The sequence below is a fragment of the Fukomys damarensis genome, unplaced genomic scaffold, assembly GCF_012274545.1.
Source record: "Fukomys damarensis isolate Sample0158 unplaced genomic scaffold, DMR_v1.0_HiC HiC_scaffold_15, whole genome shotgun sequence".
In the NCBI taxonomy this organism is placed as follows: domain Eukaryota; kingdom Metazoa; phylum Chordata; class Mammalia; order Rodentia; family Bathyergidae; genus Fukomys; species Fukomys damarensis.
Window position 1 is genome coordinate 22,335,618 of NW_022900927.1, and position 27,820 is coordinate 22,363,437.

Below are 27,820 nucleotides of genomic sequence, written 5' to 3' on the forward strand. Positions count from 1 at the left end.
AAAAAAAAAAAAAAAAAAAAAAAAAAAAAAAAAGGTAGAACACAAACTCATCAGGCTCCTCCTCTCAAATTTCCAATTGGCCCTACTTATACACTCCACCTTTTTCCCTTTTAGTATGCTGTATTCTTGGGGTTTTTTCGTTTTTTGTTTTTTTTTTCTTTTCTTTTTTCAGTACCCAGGACCAAACTACTTATAGACTATATGAGAACCAGAACATTTTGTATGATTTTGAAGGCCTTTTTCAGTATCACTCCAATTTACTTTTAGAGTCAGTTAACCTATTTTCCAAACTGTCTTCAACACTAATGTATATACATTTAATTTTTTTGTTTTGTTTTGTTTTTTTGTTTTTTAAGACAAGGTCTCACTATGTAGTTGAGACTGACCTCACTATGTAGCCCAGGCTGGTCTCCAACTCATAGCAATTCTCCAGCCTCAGTGCTGGGATAACAGCCATGGACCACCACGCCTGGCTTTACACTTAATATTTTATAGATATAAATGTCTCAGCGTTCTCAATACTCTGATAATACTATACTTTTCTGGTTCTCTCCTTAACAGCAATTCCTTTTCTCATTGTTTAGCTGGAAATCTAATACTGTTAGAGTTCAAGGCATTTCAACTAGTTTAGTCTCTTCTAACTATATTAGAATGACTGCATTGCCACAAAATCTTCAGAAATTTGCAGCTGATATGACCTTATACAGCAATTCAAATAGATATCTTTCCTTCCTACTTCAAGGCTTGTTTCTTTCCTCAAAAGTGCTATGCTGGCCCGGCGTGGTGGCGCACACCTGTAATCCCAGCACTCAGGAGGCTGACGCAGGAGGATCACTGTGAGTTTGAGACCAGCCTGGGCTACATAGTGAGTTCCAGGTCAGACTCAACCACATAGTGAGAACCTGTCTCAAAAAACTAAAAAACAAACAAACAAACAAAAAGTGCCTATGCTAAAGCCCCAAATTCCCTTTATAAAAATAGATTTTAAAGGTACAGTGGAATGTGCTTTGGGAGACTGAGGTAGGAGGATTACAAATTCAAGGTCACCCTGGGCAACTTGGACCCTTTCTCAAAATAAAAAATAAAAAGAGCTGGGGGATGTAGCGCAGGGGCAGAGCACTTGCCTAGTATGTGTGAGGCCCTGGGCTCAATCCTTAGTTCAAAAAAAAAAAAAAAATTAAAGACAATAAAACCCGAAATCAAACCAAAAGTCAGGATCACTCCATCAAGATTACCACTATATCCAAACATTAAATGACTAGAAGCCAGAATTTAAGGCATAGGTTCTTAAGCAGAGGTCCATGGACTCCTCAGGGCTACAAGGTAGTTTTATAAATCCCCTCAAATTGCATGCAAAGTATGTATACATGCGTTTTTCTGGGGAGAGGGTCCATACCTTTCATCAGAGTCTCAAAGACATCTGTGACCTCCAAAAGGTTAAATGCTCTAGAGAAAAAGCAAAGACAAGCAAATGTGATTAAAGAGTGAGTCCTGTTTAGGCCCTCAGGAATGCCTCATGTTTTTGTAACACCTGAAATCAGGTCAGAGGATGTTATGTAAAAGTGACTTATCCAATCAAATGCAAATTTAATATAGACCTGAAAAATACTGACTTAATAGAGAAAGTCCACAAACCAATACAAAAAATCCATAAATGCAAGTCATAGAGCAGCTAGTGACTTATTCCAAAATTTCAAATATGGAACAAACAGAAAGAAAATATTAATCCTTTATTAAATTTTTTATCTCATTCACCTAAAAACTCCTTTTCTGTGTGTTTTATACACAGCAGTACAAAAGTACGTAAATTGTACCTATATATGAAATGGTTGCTCAGTTCTTGTTACAGTAAATATTAAATCATCCTGTAATCTACAGTCTAGTACCAACAAGTTAATAGTAACTATGTGCTCGCTTCAGCAGCACATACACTAAAAGTTAATAGTAATTCTAGATTACAAAAACTGAAAACCCACTAGCACAGTATAGAACCTACCAGTTAAATATATCAGCTTTCACAGAAAATTACTGTCCTCTAGTGATTGAACTTACGATTATTCTACCTATCTTTTGTTGTTGTTCTTGCTGTTGTTAAAGCTCATCAGGCATTAACGCTTAAAAGATCAGTTTTCAATTTCATCTAAATCAACTTGGTTTGTCCAAGGTTCCCAGGATAACATAACCAAAACATCCAATGGGAGGACTTGTGAAACCTCAGACAACTAATCAAGATAGTCTCTTAGGCCGGGCATGGTGGTGCACGCCTGTAATCCCAGCACTTGGGAGGCTGAGGCAGGAGGATCACTGTGAGTTCAAAACCAGCCTGGGCTGCACAGTTAGTTCCAGGTCAGTCTCAACTACATAGTGAGACCCTGTCTCAAAAAACAAAACAAAACAAGATAGTTTCTTACTTTTTCCTAAACTATTCTCCTTCCAGCAGAATAATAATCTAAACCTAAGAAAGCTACCAAGATTCCCAAAAGGAAAAACTTAAAACAGGTAACTCCTGTAATTCAGAGTGTCACCCAGTGGTGACACCAAGAGATGCAGGGTCTACACGTGGTATCAAGCAGGGCAGATAATCCTAACCTTGAAATCGTTTTTCCCAAATACTACAGCTATGATTTCTCTTTCTCTGGAGGTTAGGGGAGGCCTGAGAGGAAGACGGGCTGAAAACCTATTTTTACAAATTCTTGCGGAGCATAGTGGCGCACACCTGTAATCCTACCATCAGGGAGGCAAAGGCAGGAGGATAGCCGTGAGTTTGAGGCTAGTCTGGGCTAAATAGCGAGTTCAGGGCCAAAGAGAGACCCTGTCTCAAAAAATAAAAATAAAAAAATCTTAAGGTTGCCTCAACTCCCGACTTCTATGAAGAGGCCTCTCTTTTTCTGAGGCCTCTCCTGGAAGCTTCAAAATTCGCCCAGGGGGCGTAACCCTACCTAGAATAAGGGAATGAAAACATTTTCTGGATCCTGTTTGGGACGTATTCAGATATAAACAGGCAAAAATGCTATCATCTGCTAATAAGGGAATCTCAGCTTTGGACAACAGACAAGAAAGCATCAATCTTGGGAAGAAAGCTTCTGAGTCCGGCAGGAGCACGGAGGAGGGACCACTGACGTAACGCAGCTGACAAGAAACGAGAACAGGTAGAAGGCGCTTGTACAGCCGGTTGGTAAAGGGTGATGGACAACACATTGGTGAGGCGACCCGAAATAACGGGAAAAGACAGGAAAAAAAAAAGTAAGACGACATGGAAAAGTAAGGAAAGCAGGCACAAAAGAACTACGGCGGAAGTCGGGAAACGAAGTGGAAAAGACTGCAAGAAGAACACGCAGGAAAAAAGGGGCAAGCCACCTCTGCAATTCAGTCCCCAAAGAAGCCCACCTCAGTCCTTCCCCCGCCTGAGAGTACCTTCAATTTATGAAGCTCCACCGTCTCCGCCGCCATCTTGTTACCCTGCCACTCCGCCGGCCCCAACCCGCTTCCTCCGCCCCCAAAAGCTCCCGCCTAGGCGTAGACCCAGGTCTGACCAATCGTTGCTAGTCTTACTCCCACCCCAAATCATCGGCTCTCCTCATTCGTCAAAGGGGCGTCAATCCCACGCTCGAGCGACTTTTCCCAGCTCTCCCAGGAGGTGGGACCAAGAGAAAGGCGGGCTCTGCATGTTCCAAATGACAGAAAGAGTGACCAATTGTACCCACTTACTGCAGAACACCACCCAATAAGCGATAGCAGTGATGAACCGGCTTCTCCAATAAAAACGGCGCACAGACCAGGGGGCGGATACTTCCTGGAGACCACAGGTGTAGGAGGAAGCGCCTCACCCCAAGCTGCACCCGCTCTTGAGACTGGCAGGTAGGGGCTGACGATTCAATCGGAAAGGGCTACTGGAGGTAAATGGTGGGAGGCGTAAAGGGCAGCGAGAAGGCGGCGAATCAAATACTGAGAAGAGTGCTGAAGGGAGCCTGAGAGGAACTGAAGAGAAAGAGGAAAGCTGGGAGGGGCACCGGGGGAATTAATACCAAGGTTTTGGGAATTTCAAGGCGGGCGTCATCTGCTTTAGAGCGAGTACGATTTTAAAGAGATAAGTTCAGACACCAGTCCCCCACACACACGCCCCAAGCAGGGATAGAGCTCTATTTCTTCAAGCACTGAGTTTGGGTGACTTTCTTGTTCAATTCAGAAACCGTGGGCAAGTTCTTGCAGCGCCCCACAAGGAATGGGGTTGTTGACTGCTGACATGCCAAGCGGGTGAGAGCTAGGGCAGACAAGCCTCAAAGAAAAGGGTGGGGACTACAGGTAGGTTCACTCTCATCCCTTCTGATTGGTCTGGACCACCACTGTTCTGTAACTATTCGAATCCTTCTTGACCTCTTCACGAAAGTTAAATGAAATACTGTTTACTCTTTTCCTTAAAGTGGTGTCCCAAGCCTAGGCTTTTTCCTTCATGTTAGTTAACATATAAGAATCTGAGTAAAAATGACCCCAAAAGTAGGTTCTTAATGTGTTTTAAACTTGTTTGGGTTTTTTGAGACAGGGACTCATATTTACATAGTTCAGGCTAGCCTTGAACTTGCGGTGATCCTCCTGCCTCAGCCTCCTAAGTGTTGGAACTATTGGCATGTGCCACCATGCCCAGCATCTTTTAAATTTTTTCCAAAGTCATCAATGTTTCCTTTCTGCACGACAGAGAAGTTCTTTCATTCCTGCTGGAGTTCAGAGGATTTGGGCTCTTCAGGGAGATAACTAGGGTAAACACTGAAACGGGTTGAGAAGAAATTAAGTTGGATCCTGCCTTATCCCCTCATTGTGGTAGGATGAATGTGGGGGTGGCACACAGTGAAGTAAACCCCAACACACGAGTGATGAATAGTCGGGGCATCTGGCTGGCCTATATCATCTTGGTAGGACTGCTGCACATGGTTCTCCTCAGCATTCCCTTCCTCAGCATTCCTGTTGTCTGGACCCTGACCAATGTCATCCACAATTTGGTAAGTACTAATACACACCCTTGTGTCTACCTCAAGCTTTTCCCAACCAAAAACAAAATAAAATCATCAATTGATTGGAGATTTAGTATAATTCTTGAGCTGAAAGACTACTCTCTGCCCCTGACACTGTCCCTTTCCCTCTTCTCAGGCAATGTATGTCTTCCTACACACAGTGAAAGGGACACCCTTTGAAACCCCTGACCAAGGAAAAGCTCGGCTACTAACACATTGGGAACAGATGGACTACGGGCTCCAGTTTACCTCTTCCCGAAAGTTCCTCAGCATCTCTCCTATTATACTGTGAGTCCGTGGTGGGTAGGGGAGATGCTGGGTTAGCAGCAGCGCCAAGAACCAGGTAGAAAAGCGCATAGCAAAGCTTTGAAAAAGCAACTGGGCATGGTAGAACACACCTGTAATCCCAGGACTTGGAAGTCTGAAGCAGGGGGATCACCTGGAGTTCAAGGCCAGCCTGAACTGCAAAGTGAGACCCTGTCTCAAAAAATGAAAGAAAAACAAAAGCAGTACTCAACTAAGTTCCTTTGAAGATACTATAGTATACTAGTTCTGACCCTGTAGAAAGCAGTGAAAAGTAGAAGGTGGTAATCAAACGCTCTTTGCTGTATCCTTGGTGATAGAGGAATGGAGAAGCGGCTGCGAAAAGATAAAGCAACTAGATCCAAGTGACTTTACACTTCCAAAAGAAGTGAGTAGGGGGCCGGGGATTTAGTTCTGCCGCCTGCCTCACAAGCACAAGGACCCGAGTTCAATCCCCATACCGGAAAAAAAAGAAGTGAGTAGGGCTGGGGTTTTAGCTCAGTGGTTCCGCCACCTGCCTCATAAGCGCAAGGTCCTGAGTTTGATCCCCAGTACCCCCCCCAAAAAAAAAATGCAGGGCCAGGGATTTAGCTCAGTCAGTGGTTCCACCACCTGACTCAGAAGCATAAAGTCCCGAGTGGAAGCAAAGAGGACTCTAACAGCTTTAGCTGTCATTTGTCATTAATAATTAAATACAGACTGATTTATAATCTTCAGTTAAGGTGCTAATTATCTTAACCCCAAAGTAAATGCTGATGATATAGCTGGAATATTCTCAGGTATCCAAGAACTACATGCAATAAAACTGATCATTTAAAATAGAAGAGGGCCAGGGATTTAGCTCAGTGGTGCCATCACCTGCCTCACAAGCGCAAGGTCTGGAGTTTGATCCCCAGTACCACAAAAACAAAAGCAAAATAAAATAGAAGCGAAGGTCACTGGAAAGGCACAAATGTGTGTAGGAAAGGCCAATCTCACTCGTCCTATTTTTTTCTCTCCCAGCTACCTCCTGGCCAGCTTCTACACCAAGTATGATGCTGCCCACTTCTTCGTCAACACTGCCTCACTGTTTAGTGTACTGCTGCCCAAGTTACCCCAATTCCATGGGGTTCGTCTGTTTGGCATCAACAAATACTGAGGGATAGGGCTGAGGACAACTCCATAGGCATGGAGAAGGCACTGGAACAAATGACCAAAACATCTTTCCCTTCTCCAAACTATCTTCTGTTTCTTGAAAGCTAGAGAACTATACAACTTTTCCCAAACTCAGGAAGAGAAGAGGTTGGAAACTGGGACCCTTGGGTCTAGCCCTGCTAAGGGGAAGATTTTTTTAGTCAGAAAAGGCAAATGAGGTTAAAAGCCAAAACACTCTATAACAGGAAGCCATATTTGGGCAGTTTGGTGATTACATTTTCCACCTCTACCACTTTCCTGCTCTGTTTTGCTGTGCATTTTTCTTATAATAAAGATAATTTTTTTCAGCTATGGCTGCAATTTGATCAGCAAAAAGGTTAGAGAAGCCAGATAAGGTGGTGTACACCTATAATCCCAGCACTCTAGGAGGATGAGGCAGTGGGATTGCAAATTCAGGGCATCCTCAGTGAGACCGTCTCAAAATTGAAAATGGCTACAGATATGTATCAGTATAAAGGCTCTGGATCCAATCCCTAATGCTGGGGGAAAAGTAGAGATATGTCCTCATAATGCTGGGGAAGAAAGATGGAATACTAGCTTACTATTCAAAACTTAAAGCAATTTTTTATCCTTTGGTTCAGCAGTAGATGCCTTCATTTTCAGGTAATAGTAGGGAAGGATTATCAAGTGAGAACAAGGGTCCAGGCTATATGGGCAAAAAAGACAGGGAAAATGCAGGTTGCCAGTTATATATTTATAGAAAGATAATCCCCTGGCTTTAAATAGATATGTACATACAAATATGAACAAACTTAAAAAAATACAAACCCTTGGATAACAAGGGGGCTTGTGAGAACTCCCTTGTTATTCTTCCTTACCCAAGGGCAGAGGGCATGAGTCTGCTTTTTAAAAATTATTAATTTTGGCCATTCTTGCAACAGTAAGCCTGCAGTTGGGTGGTTTGCCCACAAAGTGAAAGGAAAATTTCAGAGTTTCCACTTTCTGAACTCTATTGTATCTCCAAAATTCAGGCTACATGCTTCCTTGTTCTGTCTTTTAACTAGTTTATCAGGGTAATGGAGACTCCCCCTAAAATGGACCAAGAAATAAGACTCATAGTTTAAAAGGGTGAGGGATCATCTGCTCTAAAGGCAAATGACAAGACAAAGGCATACCAACCCCAGAGAAATACTTCCCACCCCTCAAAGGGATATATTGTCCAGCCCAGGTCCAGGCCCTAGGTTCTTTGCTCTAGTCATCCCTATTTCTTTGGTATTGTCAGAAGACAAGATTCAGTTCCTGGGTGCTGGGGAAGAGGGACGGTGGTTTAGGGGCTTCCTAAAGTACTCATGAACAATTTAAGCTTAAAATTTTCCCTTTTTAAAATCTTTAAAAATAAACAAATCAAACTCCATTCTGTGCTGTACACAGCCCTTTTGACTCCCTGACATTGATTTGAGGAAAGTAGAGAAGGGGAGTCAACGTTGGAAGGGCCTCCTCACTTTCTTCCGCCTCTTCGGTTTGGCTTCTCCCTTGGGTACTGTGCTGTTGGGCTTGGAGGCTGAAGTGGCGCCAGAGCCAGGCTGAGGAGCTGCAAAGAACTTCCCATTAGACATCTGGCCTGGGGGTACTTGAAAGATTCGGCTCAAGAAATCCTGAAGATCAGCACGAGGGGCATCTGAGGGGGCTCTAAGAAAAAATAATAAGACAAGAGGTGTTAAAAAGTCATAGAAGCCAGGCATGGTGGCACATGCCTGTAATCTCAGCACTTGGGAGGCTGAGGCAGGAGGATCGCTGTGAGTTCAAGACCAGCTTGGGCTACACAGTGAGTTCCAGGGCAGTCTCAACTACACAGTGAGACCTTGTCTCGGAAAAACAAACAAACAAAAAAGTCATACAGATGCTGGGCCAGGAATTTAGCTCAGTGGTGCCACTGCCTGCCTCACAAGCGCAAGGTCCTGAGTTCGATCCCCAGTACCAAAAAAAAAAAAAAAAAGTCATTTAGCTGCCTTTGTTAAAGATAATAGTGAATTTTCAGACTTCTTTAAAAGTGATGCACTTAATGTATTTCACGGAAAATAAGACAGGTCTTATATTAGTTTTTGCTCCAAAAGATCCAGTAAGACTTATTTTTAGGGTATGTTTCATTTTATCATGTAAAACAATCTACATTTATTCATAAATCTACATTTATTAAAAATGCAGTCATGTCATCTTCTAGAACATCATCATAACTCTAAACTCCTAATTCCAGCCTGAATTTCTTACAACTCCATTTCCTGTAGAACCACTGGCATCAATATCTCATGTCCAGCAATAAAACTCTTCTTAAATGAGTACTTCTTGTCCATGTAGCCTGCTCATAGGGCATCGTTACAACTCATGGCACTGAATTATAAACATTCATATTAGAGCTGGGAATTTAGCTCTGTGGCACCGTGCCTGCCTCGCAAGTACGAGGTCCTGAGTTCAATCCCCAGTACCAAAAAAAAAGATTCATATTAGACACAACCACACCCATTCGTTGTCAAGTGTACACACTGTGCCTTGTGTCTGTACTTTATTTGTTAAGTCTCAATCTGTTTACAGACAGGAATAGCACACATCTGTAATCCTAGCACGTGGGAGACAAGCAGGAGGATTGCTGTAAGTTTGAGGCCAGCTTGGGCTACACAATGAAACCATGTCTCAAAGGAAAAAAAAAAAAAACTCTACATAGTTTACCTCTCACTTACCCGGAAGTGCCAGCTGGGGTATTTACAAATAATTATAATTTATATTAAGTATTGTCAATATAATATTTAACTATATATTAATATCATTTTATCACGCAATACATCTGCCATGTGTTGTAACAGATATACTAAATGCATCCATCTGGCTAACAATCTTAACAGGCTTATTTTGGGGGTAAGATATGTATCACGAACATGCTTTTTTTTTTTTTTTTTTTTTTTTTTTTGTCAGGGTCTTGCCAAGTAGTTTAGGCTGATCTTGAACTCACAGCAATCCTCCTGCCTCAGCTTCCTGAATGCTAGGATTACAGGTCTGCACCACCATACCCAGTACAAGCATCCTTAAAAATCATACTAGGACTTATTTTCTGATTAGACGACATTTTCAGGGAATACTGTATGTGTCCTTAACAGCAGGCCATCTGAAACCACAATCAAAACTGGAATAGTGCAAGGATGATTAAGAGAAATACCACCTACCTCTGCCGACCACTGGTGCCTGGAATCCGAGAGCCAAATGAGATGTGATAGGGAACTCTGTGGGTATCTGGGGAAATTCCCACACGTTGGCATCCTGCCCACTCTGCAAAAAGGAAAGATAATTAGTCAAAATATCATAGCTTCGAGCAAGTTGTGGTGGTTCACACCTGTAATCTCAGCACTTGAGAGGCTGAGGCAGGAGGATCACTGCAAGTTTGAGGCCAGCCAAGGCTACATAATGAGCTCAAGGCCAGCCTGAACTACATCCTGCCTTTCAAAAAGCTTATCCCATATTTCTTCAGATCAGAAGTATATCTGTGAGCCAGCGAGGTGGTGCACACTTGTAATCCCAGCACTCAGGAGGAGCCTGAGGCACAAGGACTTCTGCAAATTCAAGACCAGCCTGTACTACATAATGAGCTCAAGGCCAGCCTGAGCTATATAGCAAGACCCTGTCTCAAAAAACAAAACAAAACAAAAAATAAAAAAGTTTACCTGTGATGTCATAGACCTTTCCATCCATCAGTGCAAAGTAGGTGATCTTGAGCCCCAACATGCTTGACTCTGCCCAAAAGTCTCCTTCCTCAGCAGGATGCAGCCTATTACACTCAGCACAGTATCTGGCATTCTTAGGTTCCCGGTCCATTTCAAACCTCCTGCAACCCACCAAAGGGTAGTTCCTTAATACTTTGTCTACTTAGGTCATTGCTAGTGGTTTCATCATTACTGTGAAATATTGCCAAAATACTTAAAACAATTTCCATTGTTGTTACATATGCTTATATATAACCTGCCTTCAACTTTTTTTTTTCTTACTGCTAATTTGAATCTTCAATTTCTTTCTTTCTTTCTTTTTTTTTTGAGGAACCGGGGATCAAATTCAGGACCTGTGCTTGCCAGGCAGGCACTGGTACCACTGAGCTAAGGGCCCTTTCAATTTCTTGATAGTAGGGCAAAAGTAGAAACCTCAGGGTCTTTTCCTCACAGTGTCTCATAATTACCAATAAAGGAATGACGTGGATTACCTAAACTCTGAACCCCAGTTCCTACCCTTGTCGCATTTCATACCTATGCTTTCCTTGGCATCGACTACACATCATAGTATTCATTGCTTCCTTGAGGTCATCTTGCAGCTTGGACAGAAACTCATTCACTGACCGGCTCAGCTCATTCTCTGCCATTTGTTTCCTAAAAGAAAAGCTTTGTCAATCAGATGGTATTGAGGGCGGGCCAAAGAGACAGCTCTATTCACCTCTTGAGGCTCCTGGCTAGCTATAAAGACAGACAGTGTCAGTCCTCTCTGCCTCAGTTTCTATCCATAAGTTCAAGGGCCTCTCCTATTGAGGATTTTTCATTTACCTCTCCCGATAATTTATCTAACTTACATCTCATATTCTTTCCGCCTTTCAGGGTTGCTGACAATGTCCCAAGCTGCCCTTAAAACCTTGAAGGCCTCTTCAGCCCGGGGATGATGATTTTTATCAGGATGAACCTACCAAGACAAAGAAAGATTTCATCATAAATCACAAATGGGTCTATTCCCAGATCAAAGGGTTCTCTTTCACCATTTTAGAGAATCAATATAGCTTAATGATTACTCTGGTTCTGCAGACAGATCTGGGTTCAAGCTTGAGCTTTCACTTAGCTCTATGACTGAATATTTTACCGACAATAGATTTTTTTGGGATAATTAAATAGGGGTATGTACGAGGTATACAGGACAGGATCTGGCACTAGAGTGATCTACCATTCCAGTTAGTGGGATTGTCCCAATTCACACTGCAAGTCCCACCTGTCAAGAAACATCCCCCGGTGAACAGGGATGGTTGGACACCCTAACTGGCATGCAAATACTAAGCCCTCTCATTTTAGCTTTATTACCAATTATAAAATGAGTTCCAAACGTCCATGTTCAAATTCATCATTTTCCAGCTAGAAAATTTTCATATCCAAAACTTCCTATAAGTCTTCCTTTCAGTCCCAGAAATGAAATAGCATGTTGTGATTTCAGAGGCTTATAATTTTCAGCCTTTTCTCTGTGACAGTTAACCTTTTTACAGTTTCCTCATTGTTCCCATCCCCACGCCCCAAAAATGGAGATAAGTGAGTCTCCTTCCTAAGGCCAAATACAAAGAATGCTGTTAAACTTCTTATATTCTCTGCCAGGTGTGGCGGCACATGCCTATTATCCCAGCACTCAGGATGCCGAGACAGGAGGATCACAGTGGTTTTGAGGCCAGCCTGGGCTACATAGTGAGTTCAAGACCACCCTGAACTACATATTGATTCCTGTCTCAAAAAAACCAAAAAAATAAATAAATAAATAAAACTTTCCTACGTTATCGAGCTAATATAAACCAGGCACAGGGTGCAGGCCTATAATCCTAGCACTCTGGGAGGCTGAGCCAGGAGGATCACAAGTTTGACCTCAGCCCAGGCAACTCAACAATTTAGCAAGACCTTGTCTGAAAAATAAAAAGCCAGGCATGGTGATGCAGGCCTGTGATCCCAGCACTCAAGAAACAGGCAGAAGGATCAGAATGGTTTCAAGGCCAGCCTGGGATAAGTAATTCAAAGCCAGCCTGAACTAAGACCCTGTCTCAAAACAAGCAAAAAAGTAAAATGCTGGGGATTTAGCTCAGTGTGAGGCCTTGAGTTCAACACCCCCAGTCCCAAAAGGGAAAAAAAAAGCTAATATATGAATACCAGCCTTTTAGATATGTTCACAGTGAGCTCTAGTAAAGTCAGCAAGAAGCTCTATAAAAGAAAGTACCAGACACTCTGGCCCAGAAAAAGAGAGAACTTTAGAATAGAGGGGCAGGTATGTTAAAGATGGGGGACCTTAACTACATATCTATTCCAAGTAGAAACTTTTTAACTAAGTTGAATAATGAAAATTTGTCTCACAATTCTCCAAGATATCTGTTAAAACAGGTGAAGGTGAGAAAAGAGCGCTAATATTAGTAACAATTTGAGGGTAAGTACTTGTTACCTACTCTAAGAATATCCCAGTTCTCCACTAAGGAGCATGTATTTTCCACCAAATTAAATCAGTTCTTTGGCAAGATACAGGGCTGGAAGTTTATTGTACTTTTTTTGGGGGTGTGTACCAGGGATCGAATTCAGAACCTTGTTCTTGCAAGGCAGGCAGCGGAACCACTGAGCTAAATCCTGGGCCCTTACTGTACCTTTAATGGCTAAGGGAAACCTTGGTTGCCCATTTCTCTTTGGGGTCATACAGCCATTGAGGTAATTTGTACACTGTGATTTTTTTTTTTAAACAATCCAGCTTTATACACTCAATAAAAGGCTTCCAATGCAATCTATATACATTACTTATATTCATAATATAGTTGTACAGAAATAGCAATAACAATCATGTATCTAAAAATGGCATCTTAAAATCTACTAATATTAATTTCAATATTTGCATTAAACTACAGGCATTTCCTTACAGCCTTCAAGGAATGGTACATGGTGATTCCCACCTGCACACGCCCTTATCAATAAAAGCAACCATATTTTCATGTATGACATACACAGGCATAAATAAATCTCCTTATGATTTATGCCCCATTTTTCTTCTGTCTTCTATTCTGAGCTGCTGACCTTAGATGGCCTGTTTTCTTCTACCTGATCCTGGTATAATCAATCATTCACATGCACTCCCTGATCTTTCCCATACTAGGTCCACGCTTGCCTTTCTGAAGGAGATAACTGGGTTTCACCATGTTTAAAAATCTCTTTTCTTTGTTCAGGGGAGAGCAACTGAAATACCTTCTGAATAGGCCTCTTCCCCAACACAACATTAAAGGGACTTTATCTATTCCGGGGTGAGTTCAACACTGTCTGCTGTATCAGGTTCCAAAAAATAAAGTTGTTTTTTTAAATCTTATAACAAAAGATTTAAGATGGAAGGAAAGTCAGATCCCACTGTAGAGAGAAAAGTCTTTATGACTTTACTACAAATGTTACCCTTCAGCTTCTAGTTGACTTTCCTATTCTGCCTTCCTTGTACTCCACGCTCCCTAAAACTGGAGTAGAAAATAAAACAGGGAACAGAGAGGAACAGGAAACTTGAGAGGAAGTGTACTCACCATCACTGCCAGCTGCCTATAGGCCTTCTTTAGTTCGGTATCTGATGCCGTGGCTTCAACCCCCAGCACATGGAAAGGGTTTAGCTCATCCTCAGGAACCCCAGCCATGGTCAAGAGTCGAGCCACTTCCTCTTCAGGCTGGCAGTACCGCCCACTAGCTATAGGTGTACTCCCTTGGCTATTAGTCCTCTGCTTGAACCAAGGCAACTCCAGCCAACCCCGCTGAACTATTCTTACCAGCTGCTGCCATGGCCTACTATCTCTCAGCAAGGTGAAGCAACGCTGCAAGGTGGGAGAATCCAGCCAAGAAAACAGCCAGACGGCCTTATCCCTCCAGCCTAACCGGTCACCCAGGCCCACCAGAAACTGCCAGCCCAACTGGAGACAGCCCAAAAAGATTGCCAGACCCAGGAGCAGCAAAGCACCCATTAGCCTAAGAAAACGGGTGAACAGCCCTGCCCCACAGTAAAACCCCTGGTTTAGAAATTGGAACACTACCTGGGCCCAGCCCCCCAACCGTCCTGCCCAGGCTCCCAGCCAAACTCGACAAACTTCCAGATCGCTGCCTTTCAGTTGCCTGCATGCATAGATGAGATGGCCACAAGTTTCCACGTACTCTCCCACCAAAACCAGCAGTTCAATCAACCACCAGAAGGCTGCCTGTCCAAGCTGACGTAGTTCTTCTGCTCCCCACAACCCCAGGCCTCTGCGCTTATCTGTCTGACTTCGTTTCCGGCCCAGCCGATGGCGACCAGGAACCCTGGGGTCTCGGCGTCCACTCTCCCGATTATCCTCCTTGGTCAGAAAGCGGTGCCGCTGTCTCCGGGATGGTGGTTTCTTTCCGCTGGACACGCGTGAAAATTCACTTGGAAATTTAAGAGGTTCTTCATCATCATATTCCTCTTCCAATTCATCTTCCCCCAAGGTTGGAGAGGTACAATGGTGGCAAAAGTTGCTAGAAGAGCCATCTCCTCCCTCAGAGTAAGGCCCTTGTGGGATACCAGGGGTTCCCTGGCAATTACAGGCAGATGGAATGGAAAGAAATGAAGGGCTCCCATCCTCATGATACCCAGCCTCATTCTTAGAGAGTTCCTGGTCCACTCCTGACTCTTCTTCTGAAGATGCCTCACTATGATCAGGGTCCTCTCCTTCCCTAGGTGGTCCTGGACCCCTTGGGGAGCCATGGCTTCGATCCGACCAGTGGGCGGGATTTGGGGGTTGTGTGTACTTGGGACCAGAGTGTTCTGTAAAGCAGCGGGTACCATTAGGAGTAGTCTCTGCTGAGTCCCTGAGTCCTGAGAATGCGAGTATTTCAGGATCCGCGGAGGGTCCCAAAGTCCTGAGGGAGGCACCACCGCTGTGGTGGGCTCCACATAACCCTCTTTCTCCCGGGTGCTTCTGGGCCATGACCCCGGGGCTTCCTGAGGGTTTTAGGTCACAGCCATCATGGTAAGTTCTGGTGCCTGGAACAAAGGTATTATGGTGGGAACAGTTAAGAATAGGACCAAAGGGGAGTTAATCTTAAATTGGGGATATATATATACTATACTCTCCTCCCTCGTTATCCCAAATCCCCTTTGCGGCATTCATTAATCCTAATAATAAGCCAGAACAAGAGTAACAGCCCTTCTTGGATCCTCGCCCCTTCTCCAAATCTTAGTTTTTCTTCTTTCCCCGGGAAGCCATAATCTTCAGTCGGGGAAAGAGAGGTAATGCAAAGGGTGTGGTCCACGGGTTACTCTTAGGAAAAAGGTAAAAGCCGGAAAGCAGGGAACCGCAGACTGTCAGAAAAGGGTGGGGACCGTGCGGCCCTAAGGAAAAGCTGGGGACGGAGTTTAGGGTTCCCTCGGAGCGCCGACTGGCTAGAAGGGGCGAAAGTAACGTACCGAAGAGCGGCAGTAACTCCTCCCCCTCGAGCAGCTGGGCCTCGGGGCCAGGAGGAGCTACGAGAGCAGCCCCCCGGCTCCGCCTCCCGCTCACGCTCTGCTTCCGCCTTCCGTCCCCGCCGCGGCCGCCGACCTGCACCGACTTCCACTTCCGGGGTCAGCGGGGAAGAGCCGGGAAGAAGAAAAAGTAGTTGGCCCCAGCGCAAGCCAGTCCACCTAGGGCGGAATCAAATCAGAGGAGGCGGCCTTCGAGAGCACCGGCCCAGCCCCTTAAAGGGCCCTCCGCTGCTGCCCTCCGCGTGCGGGGTGGCTGCGCCCGCAGATGGCGCGGCTGAAATCGAAGCCACAGCTCTCTGCCGCAGTGGCTTCGGGCTGGGGTCCGAATCTCAGAGTTGCTCCTACTCTACGCCTGAGCTTTACCGACAATGAAAGATGGAGGACAGCCACTGGGCCACACATAATCTGTTTCCCTCGCAGACAAGACCAGGGATCGCAGAGGAAGGAACCACCGCCCTGATCCCTTCCCTACCGGCTGTAGCAAGGACAGAGGACCCTTTGTATCCGTGGAGGTGGGGCGGAGGAGAGGATGCCCCGGGCTAGCCCCCGCCCTGGCTCTGCAGCGCTGCCCCTCCTCTCCCTGCAGCCTTCCGCTTCCACCGCGGCTGACCCAGCTGGAGAGCTTTCGCTTATAACTGCAGTTCCCACGCCCCGGATCCGCCCCCTCGGGACGCGGTTCCCAGGCCTGGTCACAGAATAAGGCCAGAGGACTGGGAGCGTAGCTCCGCTGGGTTTAGAACTAGAGCCGAGTGCAACAGAACACTGCACTCATCTGTATGCCGGCCGTTTTGCATCTCATTTGCATACCAAGATTTTCCGCCGACGTCGACACGCGCCCCGCCCCCACGCAGACCCTGAGTTCCCTCCAGTGCACATTTTCCAGCCTTACAGTTCTGTCCGTGACCCTTTTCAATCCAGACCCCGTCTTGCTCCGCAAGTTTTTCCACCCATAAACCCCTCGCAAGCTCCTCCAGACCAGTGAACCCCCCTCTCCAGCCCGCCCCCCAACCCGACCACCCCGTTCTCCCGAAGACAATACTCCAATTCTCTGGGAAGTGGTAGAAACCAAACTGGAGCTAGGGGGGATCTGGGACCCCAGTTGAGATTTTGAGAGCTTTGAGTTGTGGAGTTTTCTCCTAAGTATGCAGAGCCGTTTCCCCAAACCTCTTGCTAAGTCCCCAAAGACTCTGTCCTGCTATGGTTGGGAGTCTGGTCCTAGAGCAGAGCAGTAAGCCACTATGTCCCCCCACACACAGAGGAAAGGGTTGGAGGGACCCGCCCCGTGATGTCACCCTCCCTCCATACACACACCCTGTCCCCTTCCTCCGCCCTCCACCCCAGGCTAGTTGCTTTTAGCTCACTAGGGCTTTGGGCTACGACTTGTAAGAGTGTTTAGGGAGCAGCGAACAGAGTGGCCCTGGGGGTGCCCACGCCCGACACCCGCCCCGGCACCTAGGACCTCTGGGCTGGGATGCAGCTGGGGGTCTAGGAAAGCACTTCCACCCCCTCCTCTCCTCAGCCCTGGCTGAGTGGTGAGTAGTTGATATCCTTTCCCCATCTTCTCTTATTTTGGGTCCCAGACTTCCAGACCTATTGAGGAGCCACAGGATTTCCTAAGCCACTCCTCAGCCTGTTAGGACCTTGGTGTTCAAAAGACAGCTGAAGGAAAGTGCCAGCATCCATCGCACCCACACTCCCACAGTACTCCAATCGCCAGCCCTTCCTTGGTGCTCTTCCAGGATCTGAATTCAGATCCCAGTGGTAGCCCTCACACCCCTGCGGGAAGAGTAGGAAAAGTTCCATCATTGTCTTGAGGGGAGAAGCAAGTGGATACCAGGGTGTGCCTCTTTCTCCTTGTGGGGCTATGGGATTTGGACTGCATCAACAAGCCCCTTCCCCCAAGAACTCTTAGCCCAAAGGCAGGCTCCAAACCCCCGTCCCTACTTAATTCCTTGTCCTAGAATCTTGTGGTGTCTGTTTTTCTTTTTTCCCTCTCCTCCCTGGGGTTGCAGCAGCTGTCCTGAGACCCCAGCATGACTCACTGTCTCTTCTTCCTTCTCCTTCTCCCCTCTCTATTAACCCTGCCCTTTCCAATCCAGTGGAGTACTAGTGAGTCTGTGCTGCAAAGGAGGCGGGCTTTCTTTTCAGATAGGCTTCTGGGGCTTTAGCTTCCAGCACCCTAAGTGCCCTTGCACCCTTCTTCCCGCAGATTCAGGGCTTCCTACTCCTCCCTTCACCCTGTAAAGCAGGTAAAGGCTCATTACCACATGAATTTTTCATTTAAATTTTCCTTAATATCCTCGATTTAGAAGGTGATAAAGAAACATCCCACTCCCCTCAACAGAACCCTGGAGATTTCTTTAGTTACCCCAACAGCGCCATTCTCCTGACTAAAATTGGCCATTCTTCAAAAGAAAACAGAGATAGAATCCTCAAGATTCATGAGCACGTGAGTTCTCCCCCTTGTCCTCTTGCAGGCTTCCAGCACCCTCAAGACATTCATGGATGGGTGAGAGGAGCTGACACTGACTTCCCGCTCTGTGACCACATCCTCTTGGACCATGGAAAAAGCCTTCCTACCCCTCACTATGACAGCCGATCCCAGACCCTTTAATCAGCAACTCCCAGAGCCTCCAGACCCAAGCTGTGCCTTGGAACCCCAGGACAACCCTGAACTGGCACCTGCCCTGGTGTGTGCCCTGTGCTGCTGCTTTGGAATCATCTACTGCTGCTTTGGTGAGGGCAGGGCCAAGGTCCTTGGGGGCAGCTGCCCAAGACTTGCACTCAATGACGATGCCAACTGTCTTCTTTGTTCCTGGGCCACTTCTATGAGGGGACACCTACCTTCAGAATGGCCCATTCCTCCCTTGCCAGCTTCTCACCCAACCCATGGCCCGTGCCTTCTAGCTCTGTGATCTATCATTTGCCTTTCTATGCCTCCTGCCTCAAAACTGCATTCCCGCTTATCCTCCAGACTTGACAATTCTTTACTTTTCCCCAGCAAGCTCAATCAGCCCATGGTGATTTCTTCCTACAGCTTATCTCCAGAAGTCCAGATCTTCCTATATTTACTCTCAGCAAATCCATCTTGCCTCCTAATTTTCCCTCCCATCCCTTCCTCCATCCTAAACACCCCTCCTCCATCCTTAAGCTTATCCTTTTCTTCCTCTTGCCTTGAAGTCCCCTTGGTGTGCCGCTTCTGTCTTCTGCTCCTCTGGTTAGCTTTCCTTTCCCAGTTCTCCCAAATCATCCCTGAACAACCCCCTTTCTGCCTCTCAGTGCTTCTTGCCTCCCTTCCCAGGCTACCGCTGCTTCAAGGCAGTGATGTTTCTCTCGGGCTTGCTGTCAGGAGCTCTGGTGATCTTCCTGTTGTGCCACAAGGAGCGGGTGCTGGAGACACAGCTGAGCCTGGAGGTGAGCGCAGGCATCGCACTGGGCATTGGACTCCTCTGCGGTTTGGTCACCATGCTGGTTCGCAGTGTTGGGCTTTTCCTGACTGGTCTCCTGCTAGGTCTGACCCTGGGCATTGGGGCCCTGCTGGCCACTGAGCCCATCTACCAGCCACCTTCAGCCTGGGTACCAGCCGGAGGACTGGTGGGTCTGGCACTCCTGGGAGCCCTGCTGACACTTCGGTGGCCTCGTCACTTCACAATTCTGGGCACAGCCTTGCTGGGTGCTGCAGTGCTAGTGGCCTGTGCTGACTACTTCCTCGAGGGACTGGCACTGGGCAGTCGGCTGGGCCAACGCCTGCAGGCACTTCCAGCTTTGCCTCCTCTCTGCTGGTATAGCTGGGTCATGCTGGGGACCTGGCCAGCCTTGGGGGCTCTTGGGGCCCTGGCCCAGTGGAAGCTCATGTCTGAGGAACGTGGAGACCACGCTAATGGTGAGTTAGTGCTGCAGTGTAGAAACATCTAACCTGTGCCTACTTGTGTCCCTGCTTCCCAAACTTGAAAGAAAGAGGATAAATTAGACTTTAGGAACGAGAATGGGAAGGATATCCAAGTAGATGGAACGGGGCATTAAAGAAAGTTAGAATTAAAGTAGCCAAAGGAAAGGTCTGGTTCAAAATGAGAATTTTTCAGGGATGCTGGGGTAAGTTATTTGGGACTGCTGTGAACAGAAAGGAAGATCCTCGAAGGACAAAGTAGAAATCTAAAGACTGAGGGTGAGTCGAGGCTTAAAAAAACACAACACAGTTCAAATGGCTTTCTGTAGAGTATGTGTTTAGGAGTAGAATTCAGGACCTCAAGAGGCCTGCTTGAGTCTGAATTACCCCTTCCAAAGCAGTAGTCTTGAGCCACCAGCGAAGGCATCTCCAGCTTCTTCGGATCCATTCACAAGAGGCCAAGTGGCATCGGACCCCTTCTGGGGTGGGACTGTGTGAGGGCAGCTATCGGCATCAGCTGCCACCCAGTGTCCGGAGCCCTGCTGACAGTCTGGCTCCAGTGAGTGGGGGTATGGGGCACCCTGGTGGTGTGGCAGTGGGTATATGGGGATGGTCAAGGTGAGAGGGGCTGTGACCCAGGGCTATCCTTTTGCCCTTTACCTCTTCAGAGTTATCTCCAGAGTCTTCGAGACCACCAGCTGGGACCAAGCAACCTGGCCACAGCTTCCAACACCATTCTGGACCTGGATTCTGACTGTGGTTCCACTGTACCCCTCACCACACCCCCTGGTTCAACTCAGACCTGAGCCTCTCAGGCCCCACCCTAATGAGGGCCCACAGCACCTATATGCAAACTTCTCCATGTCTTGGATTTGGGGATAGGACCTGTGCTCCAGAGCAGCCTTATAGGGATATGTTTCAGGGACAGGAATGTAAGAATCTTGTGGGGAAGAGAGAGGCACGGAAGTATGACTACCTCTGTCCAGTAATAGAGGTCCCCTGCTCCCTTAAGAAACTGACTAATTCCCTCCAAAGCAAGGAGGGCTCTTACCCAAATAAATATCCATCTCAGTATGCCTCCCAATGGTAAAATAAGAGGCTTTGTTTTTATAAGACCCGTAGAAAATCAGGGAGCCTCCTAAGGCATTTGATAGCTTCCCTTTTTTTTTTTTTTTTTTTTTTGAGACAGGGTCTCACTGTGTAGTCGAGACTGACCTGGAATTCGCTATGTAGCCCAGGCTGGTCTCGAACTCACAGCGATCCTCCTGCCTCAGCCTCCTGAGTGCTGGGATTACAGATTACAGCTGTGCACCACCACACCCAGCTCTTTGATAGCTTTTGATGAGGAGAATAGCACAAAAGAGTTTCAGAATTCCCTCATTAAGGAGCAGTTGGGCTTTTGGTTGCTCTTTCCCTTTGTACCATATAGGTTTGAGCCCCCTTTTCCTACCTCAGTGGGGAGCACTATCCTCCGTGGTGCTTCCCCTTCTCTCAACCTGGGGAAGATCACAGTACCTGCCTCGACACCCACCTTCCCAAAAGCTGGCTTCTTGATCAAGATAGCATTGGCCTACATGCCAGAGTCTTTCCCTTTTGCCCAAAGGAGTCTGGTCTTCAGGGCTGCATGGGAGAAAAGTGCCTTCTCTACCTATCACTGTGGGTGATAATTAACTCCCTCCTTAACCAGAATTTTATTCCAGCTGCTAACCCCTTCTAACTCTACCCCCTCTGACTCTCCTGCCCACAGTCTGTTCCCTGGCTTCCCAGACAGCATGAAGGAAGACATATCCCTCCTCTGAGCAGCAGGGCTATGGTGGGAGGAAGGAAGAACAAAGGACCATATGAATAAAGTGGCATTGAAAACTGAACCAGGGAATTCTGCCTCTACTGTTGCTGCTGTTTTGTTTTGTTTTTTGCTTTTCTGTATCCTCAAAGAGGTGGCCATATTAATAAATCTTCTGTCCCCTAACGGATCTGATAAGGGTAATCTTATCAGACAGTACTGTAGTAGCTGTACACCCAGACAGCTAGAGGAAGAGCTGTTTCGTCCTCTCTTAGAAACACAGAATTAGCCTTTATTAACCACAAAGGAGCTAGACTCTATGCCAGACACTTTGCATGTACGTGGTGTTTCAATGATTGCAACAACCATGCAGGATTGGTATTAACTTTGCTTTGCTAATGGGGAATCCAGGGTCAGTGAGGTCAATTCACGCCCAGAGTCCAAGCAGGCAAATGTGATTCTCCAGGATTCCCGAGCCTTGCTCATTTTACTGGCCATACTATTTTCTTGCACTTCATATAGGAGGAACAAGGCCCAGGCATCCAGCTTTCTTGGCTACCACATCCCGTCAGCTGAATGCCTGATTGACACATCACTCCACTGCTGTCTTCCAGAGAGGAGATGACAGTTGGAAGTGATACCTAAAGCTATCTAAGATGAGGAAAGCTGGGTGGAGTGGGGGCTGAATCAGGGTAAAGAAAGAAACTTTCGGGAGAGAGAGCACAGGAGAGTAGCGGCTAGAGTCGAAACTTTTCGAGGCTGGAGATCTGCTTTATAACCTGCTGTAGTTCTAATAAACAGACATGTGATTTGGTCTTAGGCCTCTGGAAAGGTGACATGAGCAAGTGGTGAAAGTGTGGTGGCGTCTGTCACTGAAGAAGTAACGTCCAAGACTGTGTCAGTGTTGGAGAGGGCATCCGTGGCCAAGGGAGTGATGTCCCCCGCTGATGCGGTAGTGCTCGGGGTGTGAGGGTGACAGTGCATCCAGCTGTGGGCTGTGTTCCTTGGATAGCCTTTCTCTACTCGAAGCTGCCGGTTGAGGCGCCAGTACTTCTTGCCCTTGAAGAAGTAGACTCGGCCATCTCGCCAGCTCATGGCAGCCGAGGGCTGGTTTGGCACTCCAGTAAACAACTCCTTGATTGGTTTAGGGTAGCGGCTGAAGTCAGTTGGGGCCAGCTCATCCCATTGCCAGTACCCAGAGCCCTGGGTAAAGAGTGGATGTGGAGAGGGGCACAATGAAGACAGAATCGAGAGACCCCTAGAGGTCCACCCTCAGCCCACTACAACTGCAGAGATACATGAGATAGCCTGCCCCTCTTAAGAAGGGATGTGCCCTCCTTTTGAACTTTATACCTTAAAGAGGAACACTTTTTGGTTGACAGGCCAATAGAGAGCTGCGTCCAAGTTGGGTTCCACCTTATTCAGTTTCTTGGGGAAACCGGGAGACATCTTGAAATTAATGTAGCGCCACACCTTGTCTCCTGAGAGTGTACAAGAAAAGAAGTCACCTCCATCCTCAGGTGGTAGCTTTTGGTCCCTCAATTCCACCCTTTTGTTTGTTTGTATTGTTTTGTTTTGTTTTTTGAGACAGGGTCTCACTATCAGTTCAGGCTGGCCTTGAACTCATTATGTAGCCCAGGCTAAGCCTCAAACTCTCAGCAATCCTCCTGCCTCAGCCTCTTGAGTGCTGAGACTGCAGGCTTGTACCACCCTTTCAGAAACTTCTCAACTCTCCCTTTTGTGGCTTCTTTATGACTAGGCCCCCCTCAGATAAGACACTATAGCCCCCTTACCCTTAAAGAAGTGAATCCACTGTGTTCGAGGAGAGTAGACAGCAGCATCCAGCTTTCCTGGAAGCCCCTCCCAAAGGTCAGACACTAAGAACAAGGGGCCCAGCCCTGAATCTGTCACAGTCCACACGTAGTCTCCCTTGAAAGCATAGGTCTTCCCATGGGGCCCTGAGAGCAAAGGTGTGTCAATGAGTCAAAAGGACAAAGACTTGTACCTCAGGTAGACTGATGACTTGCCCTACCTCCCATAGGCTGATTCCTCAACACTTCATCCAATTTGAATTCAAGAAGAAAATTAAAAGTACAGGAAGAGGACTCAGTGTTCAGCTTCTCCCTTGTTTGTTAGAACGTTTTAGCCCTGGCCTACTCAGTAAAAACCAAAGCACTGCAGACAGTTGTTCCAACTTGGGGACGTCTTATTCCACGTGGCTTACCAAAGTGTTCTTCCAATCAGGTGCATAGCCCTCTTTAATAGGCCTTCTAGCTGATTCCATTTTGCTGCATTTCTGTATGTGCTCTAATAGCCCTTATAGGGTGGCAACCTTCATAAATGCCTGCTCTTCCCCTTTACATTCGACTTTGAACCCTCCCTGTCTATACTACATTCTTCTTCTGTAGTCACCAGCTTCTGCTTGGGGTCTGACCTCCATGCTCGTGCTGTGGCTTCGGGTCATTCCTATTTATTCAAGCCTTCAGGTCAATGCCTGGCCCCACTGCCTGTCTGTAGCTTGAAGGGGAGAGGCCTCACCCAGCATCATGGCATCCAGTTCACCACTGCAGGGGTTTGGCATAGGACTGGGCTCTCTGGGCACTGGGGGTCCAGTGGGCACCTTCATCTCTTCTTCCTCATTCCTTGTCTCTGGGTTTTTCTTTCCTGCAAGATGAAATAATGCTGCTGTGAGAGAGAAGTGATTACACCTGTCTACTATCCATTCTGCTTAGTGCTCCCATAAAAAGGATAAAGGAGGGGTCAGGGATTTAGCTCAGGGGTTCTGCTGCCTGCCTTGCAAGTGTAAGGTCCTGAGTTCGATTCCCAGTACCAAAAAAAAGAATAAAGTGGCCTTTTAGGAAGATTTTCTTGTTGTTTTTGGTACCAGGGATGATCGAACTCAGGACCTTGCACTTTCAAGGCAAGCAGCGGAACCACTAAGCTAAATCCCTCGCCCAGGGAGTTTTTCTTGATGGTGGGTAATTTCATATTGACATCAGCAAGAGACACGTTGGAGTTTTTGAGAAGCAACCAGAAATGGAGGAGGCTTCCTGGGATCTGCATTTCCCAACTCTAAGGGAAGGGTGAAAGGCCTGGAAGGAAAATTAGACATAGCAGAGTTGGTGGGAAACCATTCCTGAAAGGGAAGAAGCCTACGGAACTGGGCTGGAGGGAGAAAAAGAAGGCACACCATTTCCCCCATGGATGACACTGACCCTCACACTCCCGGGGGAGAGGGACTGACCATAGAGATCCTGGATTCCTGCCACGTCATCTGGGTGCAGCTGGAAGTAGGGACGGTATCCAGCATAGACAGGGGCCATGAGCGCCTGGGTGTATCGGGAGTGGCCAAGTCCCAGGGCATGGCCCAGTTCATGGGCGGCAATGATGCGCAGGTTCACCCCCCGATAGGTTCCCTCCGTCCAGAGTTCATCTTCATCAAAGTGTACGCTGCCCAGTTCAGGGATGTCAGCATGGGCCAGCACCCTCCCTGCATGAAGACAAAGGTGCACCGGAAGGTCAGAGCCCAGAGTGCTGGAGCATACCCTGCCCATGTAAACTGGAAGTACTCCATATCCTGAACTGCCCCTAGCTATATGCACTGTCTCTGGGATGCTTCTTTCAGATTCCTTTGATGTCATCTTGTTTTCTCATCACAGACTCTTTACCTCTCCCATCCACTCTCTCTTCTGTGCCCCGCCCCCGCCTTTACATGTGCCTTGATGGGATTTAAACCAGGGAAGATGGTATCAGCTTCAAAGAGGAGGTTTGGTAAGGCTGTAGGCAGGCAACAGTGCCCTCCCCCCAAGGGAATGTTAGAAGGGGGTCAGATTGCCTAGGGTGCAGGAGGACATAAAGAGCAGCCTGGATATTAAGATTCCAAAGTTGCAGACTCAAACGGAAGCAATCTCATAAGTCTGGGAGGTGAGAGCTGAGAACTGCCACCTACCTGGTCCATCAAAGGTATTGGAGCAGTATGGGCTTTGGTGGCCATGGAAGGAGAGGCGGATGTCAGCCCAGCCAGTTTGCACCTCCCGGAAGGTCAGGGGGGCCACACTGCTCCAGTACTTGAAGGCTCGGAGCAGGGCCGCCCGAGCTATGTGGGGTGGGAGAGTGGAGGGCAGGTTCAAGATGCGGAAGGTCAGGTGCTTTTTTCTCCAACGCCCTGGTTAATGGACCAGAAAGTACACTTGAAACACAACCTTCTCTGCAGTGGAAACACAGATCTTTCTCCTAACCCTAGAGAGCTCCTCTGGATATAGGTGCTCACAACCTCTCTAGACAGATAATAACCAGGTGATCATCCATTCAACACTGAACTGGTACAGGCTGTCCTGATACCACCACACTCCAGAGCCACAACATCCTCTGCTTGCCCTCCTCTTCCCAGGTGCAGTCCTCACCCAGCAACAGGTATCTGAGAGTCTTCTGGTTGAAAGGGTCCTCCAGGCCACAACGAGGCTGCCGCATGCGGGCCCTTGTGGCATCATCCAGCTGACCTGAGACAGGCAGCTCAGATGCTTCCTGAAAAGCTCTGGAAAGAGAGAAGGCTATGTCTACCAGGGCAGGTGAGTCTGGAATGACTAAGAACTGGAGATGGTGCTTTGGCCTTCTGATGCTCAAGGAGGCGACCAAGAACAGCATGGAATCTCTGAATTTAAACAGAGTCACTTCAACCTCTAGTCCTCATAGTTAGGCCTTTCTCTTCTGTTCTGTAGAAATGGCAACAGTCTCTCAATGTCTCTCTTTCTCTCAATCTCTCTCTCTCTCTCTCTCTCTCTCTCTCTCTCTCTCTCTCGCTTTCTCTCTCTCTCTCTCTCTTTTCTTTCTTTCAGTACTAGGGACTGAACCCAGAGCTTTCCCTTTGAACTACATTCCCAACCCTTTTTTGAGACAGGGTCTCACTGAGTTGCCCAGGCTTAGCTGGAATTTACAGTCCTCCTCCTTCAGCCTCCCAGAGTGCCACCACCATGCCCAGCTGTCCTATCTTTCATTCACGTAAAATTATCCTTGAGTGTAGACTTCCTCGCCTACTACAGTTTCTAAACTTCTGCTCTGGAGAAGTGGCCATCTCCCTCTGGAGATTTTCTGCCTTGCTCTCCAGTTCTCTACCAGGACCTGTCCTTCTTGGCCTTCTCTCCTCCTGGTTGGACCCACCTCCAGCCCAGCCTGGTCTGGGGCAATCCCATCTATCTATGGACTACCATAAAAGGCAACATCACTTCAACAGCCCAATCCAGAGTTTGATATGTAAACTGTATTTCACTTGGACTATACCTAAATATTAGTACCTGGGATGTGATGAGGGGTAGCGCCTCCAAAGGAGGGCGTAGGGCCTAGCAGATCTAATGGCTGTGCTTCTCATCTTGAGGCCCTGTCCCACCCTATGCGCCACCACCCTAACATTGCTAGCACCCATCCAACAGAACCCCATGGTGGTTTTGGGGCCAGGCAGAGGTGAGCCCGAGGGGAGAAAAGGAAGAAGAGAAGATCGTGCAGCTTTAGCTCTGACCTTGTGATTTGTGACCTCTCACCTCAGAGCCTCTGTGACATCTTCTGGCCTGAAGTTATCAGGTCCTTCTAGAGGCTTCTGCAGGTACCCATACTGCAACAGGTAATCCTATGATGGAGAGGAGGTAAGCATGGCGAGAGGGAGTTAGCCTCAGGCAAAGGTTCTAACTGACCCAAGAGGCCCAGTAGGAGAGATGGGAACAAATACAAAAGAATAGAGGAGGGACAACTTAGAGAATGGGCCCAGATAGAACAGAGGGTGGCAGGGTGGACCATGGAACAGAGGAAAGAAGGGAGAGGCAAGCAGTTCACAGAGCAGGAGGCAGGCATCCATGAATCAGTGCAGTGGTTACCCTGTCACTCCCCTGGCTGGCTCCTTCCCCAGGGGACTCACCACAGCTGACTCTTCTGCAGGACCCAGGGCCCGGCCTGAGACTGTCATGGGGAGTAGGAAGCCCAGCCACAGCTGCTGCCAGCACATGGTCCCAGCAGACAAGAGCTCCAGAGGCTGTCTGTGCTCTCTGACCTCAGATTTCTGGGAGCCTGAGACAGCAGAGCTAGGCAAGGGGCTCTTGCCTACAGAACTTTTCACTTCTCAGCCCTCTTTATAAAACTTCAACTGAGGAGAATGAGGGGTGGCAGTGGGAAGTGACTCAGCCCAAAGATGTGTTGCAATCTATCATTAACCCCTGCCCTACCAGGGAGCAGAAGCCAAGAAGAGCCCCTCACACTCGCTTTCCCTTTGGAGTCCTCTGTGGAGACAGGAAGACGTTTCTGCTCCAGGGTGGGCCTCCTGACAGGATACGAAGCAGTCTCTGGACAGGAGCAGGGCTGCCCCCTGGAGTTAGTCATTTCTGTGTCCCAGGGACCCTGGGCCAGTAACACCTAAGCTTAACCTTCAAGTCTCCCTGCCTGCTCTTCAATAGGAAAAAATTAATGAAA

General features: G+C 47.3%; 5 protein-coding genes across 12 annotated transcripts in view; 2 read left to right on the plus strand and 3 right to left on the minus strand.

Moving 5' to 3' along the window:
* Sarnp (SAP domain containing ribonucleoprotein) overlaps positions 1 to 3,512 on the minus strand; it is a 61,749-nt gene extending 58,237 nt beyond the window's left edge. For both annotated transcript variants that reach the window (XR_784376.3, XM_010644782.3), the window contains exon 1: positions 3,415 to 3,512. Coding sequence is in view for 1 of the 2 variants with exons in the window: in XM_010644782.3 (XP_010643084.1) it covers positions 3,415 to 3,450 (36 nt within the window). In the remaining variant the exon portion in view is untranslated. The remainder of the gene's footprint in view (positions 1 to 3,414) is intronic.
* A 251-nt stretch (positions 3,513 to 3,763) lies between these two features.
* On the plus strand, positions 3,764 to 6,980 carry Ormdl2 (ORMDL sphingolipid biosynthesis regulator 2). Of its 2 annotated transcripts, XM_010644784.3 has the most exons (5): positions 3,806 to 3,858; positions 4,187 to 4,302; positions 4,820 to 4,994; positions 5,143 to 5,294; positions 6,312 to 6,980. In XM_010644784.3, the coding sequence occupies exons 3-5, from the start codon at positions 4,821 to 4,823 to the stop codon at positions 6,445 to 6,447; spliced, it is 462 nt and encodes a 153-aa protein (XP_010643086.1). In that variant the 5' UTR covers positions 3,806 to 3,858; positions 4,187 to 4,302; position 4,820; the 3' UTR covers positions 6,448 to 6,980. The 2 variants fall into 2 exon arrangements, with proteins under 2 accessions (XP_010643085.1, XP_010643086.1); XM_010644783.3 differs by lacking the exon at positions 4,187 to 4,302 and having other exon boundaries at positions 3,764 to 3,858.
* A 921-nt stretch (positions 6,981 to 7,901) lies between these two features.
* Dnajc14 (DnaJ heat shock protein family (Hsp40) member C14) lies at positions 7,902 to 16,474 on the minus strand. Of its 2 annotated transcripts, XM_010644786.3 has the most exons (8): positions 16,171 to 16,474; positions 15,642 to 15,857; positions 13,756 to 15,218; positions 11,044 to 11,150; positions 10,727 to 10,846; positions 10,154 to 10,314; positions 9,659 to 9,761; positions 7,902 to 8,132 (listed from the first exon to the last, which is right to left on the minus strand). In XM_010644786.3, exons 3-8 carry the CDS (start codon positions 15,160 to 15,162, stop codon positions 7,922 to 7,924), a joined length of 2,109 nt encoding a protein of 702 aa, XP_010643088.1. In that variant the 5' UTR covers positions 15,163 to 15,218; positions 15,642 to 15,857; positions 16,171 to 16,474; the 3' UTR covers positions 7,902 to 7,921. The 2 variants fall into 2 exon arrangements, with proteins under 2 accessions (XP_010643088.1, XP_010643087.1); XM_010644785.3 differs by having other exon boundaries at positions 15,642 to 16,474.
* Positions 16,475 to 16,569: 95 nt separating this feature from the next.
* Positions 16,570 to 20,765, plus strand: LOC104876601 (transmembrane protein 198). 5 transcript variants are annotated; one of them, XM_010644781.2, is made up of 5 exons: positions 16,570 to 17,230; positions 18,043 to 18,434; positions 19,000 to 19,581; positions 19,986 to 20,143; positions 20,253 to 20,765. In XM_010644781.2, exons 2-5 carry the CDS (start codon positions 18,260 to 18,262, stop codon positions 20,388 to 20,390), a joined length of 1,053 nt encoding a protein of 350 aa, XP_010643083.1. In that variant the 5' UTR covers positions 16,570 to 17,230; positions 18,043 to 18,259; the 3' UTR covers positions 20,391 to 20,765. The 5 variants fall into 5 exon arrangements, with proteins under 5 accessions (XP_010643083.1, XP_010643082.1, XP_033619560.1 ...); XM_010644780.2 differs by having other exon boundaries at positions 18,176 to 18,434; XM_033763669.1 differs by lacking the exon at positions 16,570 to 17,230 and adding an exon at positions 17,250 to 17,947.
* A 1,390-nt stretch (positions 20,766 to 22,155) lies between these two features.
* Mmp19 (matrix metallopeptidase 19) lies at positions 22,156 to 27,586 on the minus strand. The gene is made up of 9 exons (XM_010644777.2): positions 27,273 to 27,586; positions 26,902 to 26,987; positions 25,771 to 25,901; positions 25,317 to 25,532; positions 24,612 to 24,857; positions 23,906 to 24,031; positions 23,161 to 23,325; positions 22,721 to 22,848; positions 22,156 to 22,570 (listed from the first exon to the last, which is right to left on the minus strand). The coding sequence occupies exons 1-9, from the start codon at positions 27,357 to 27,359 to the stop codon at positions 22,184 to 22,186; spliced, it is 1,572 nt and encodes a 523-aa protein (XP_010643079.1). The 5' UTR covers positions 27,360 to 27,586; the 3' UTR covers positions 22,156 to 22,183.
* Between the last annotated feature and the right edge of the window lie 234 nt (positions 27,587 to 27,820).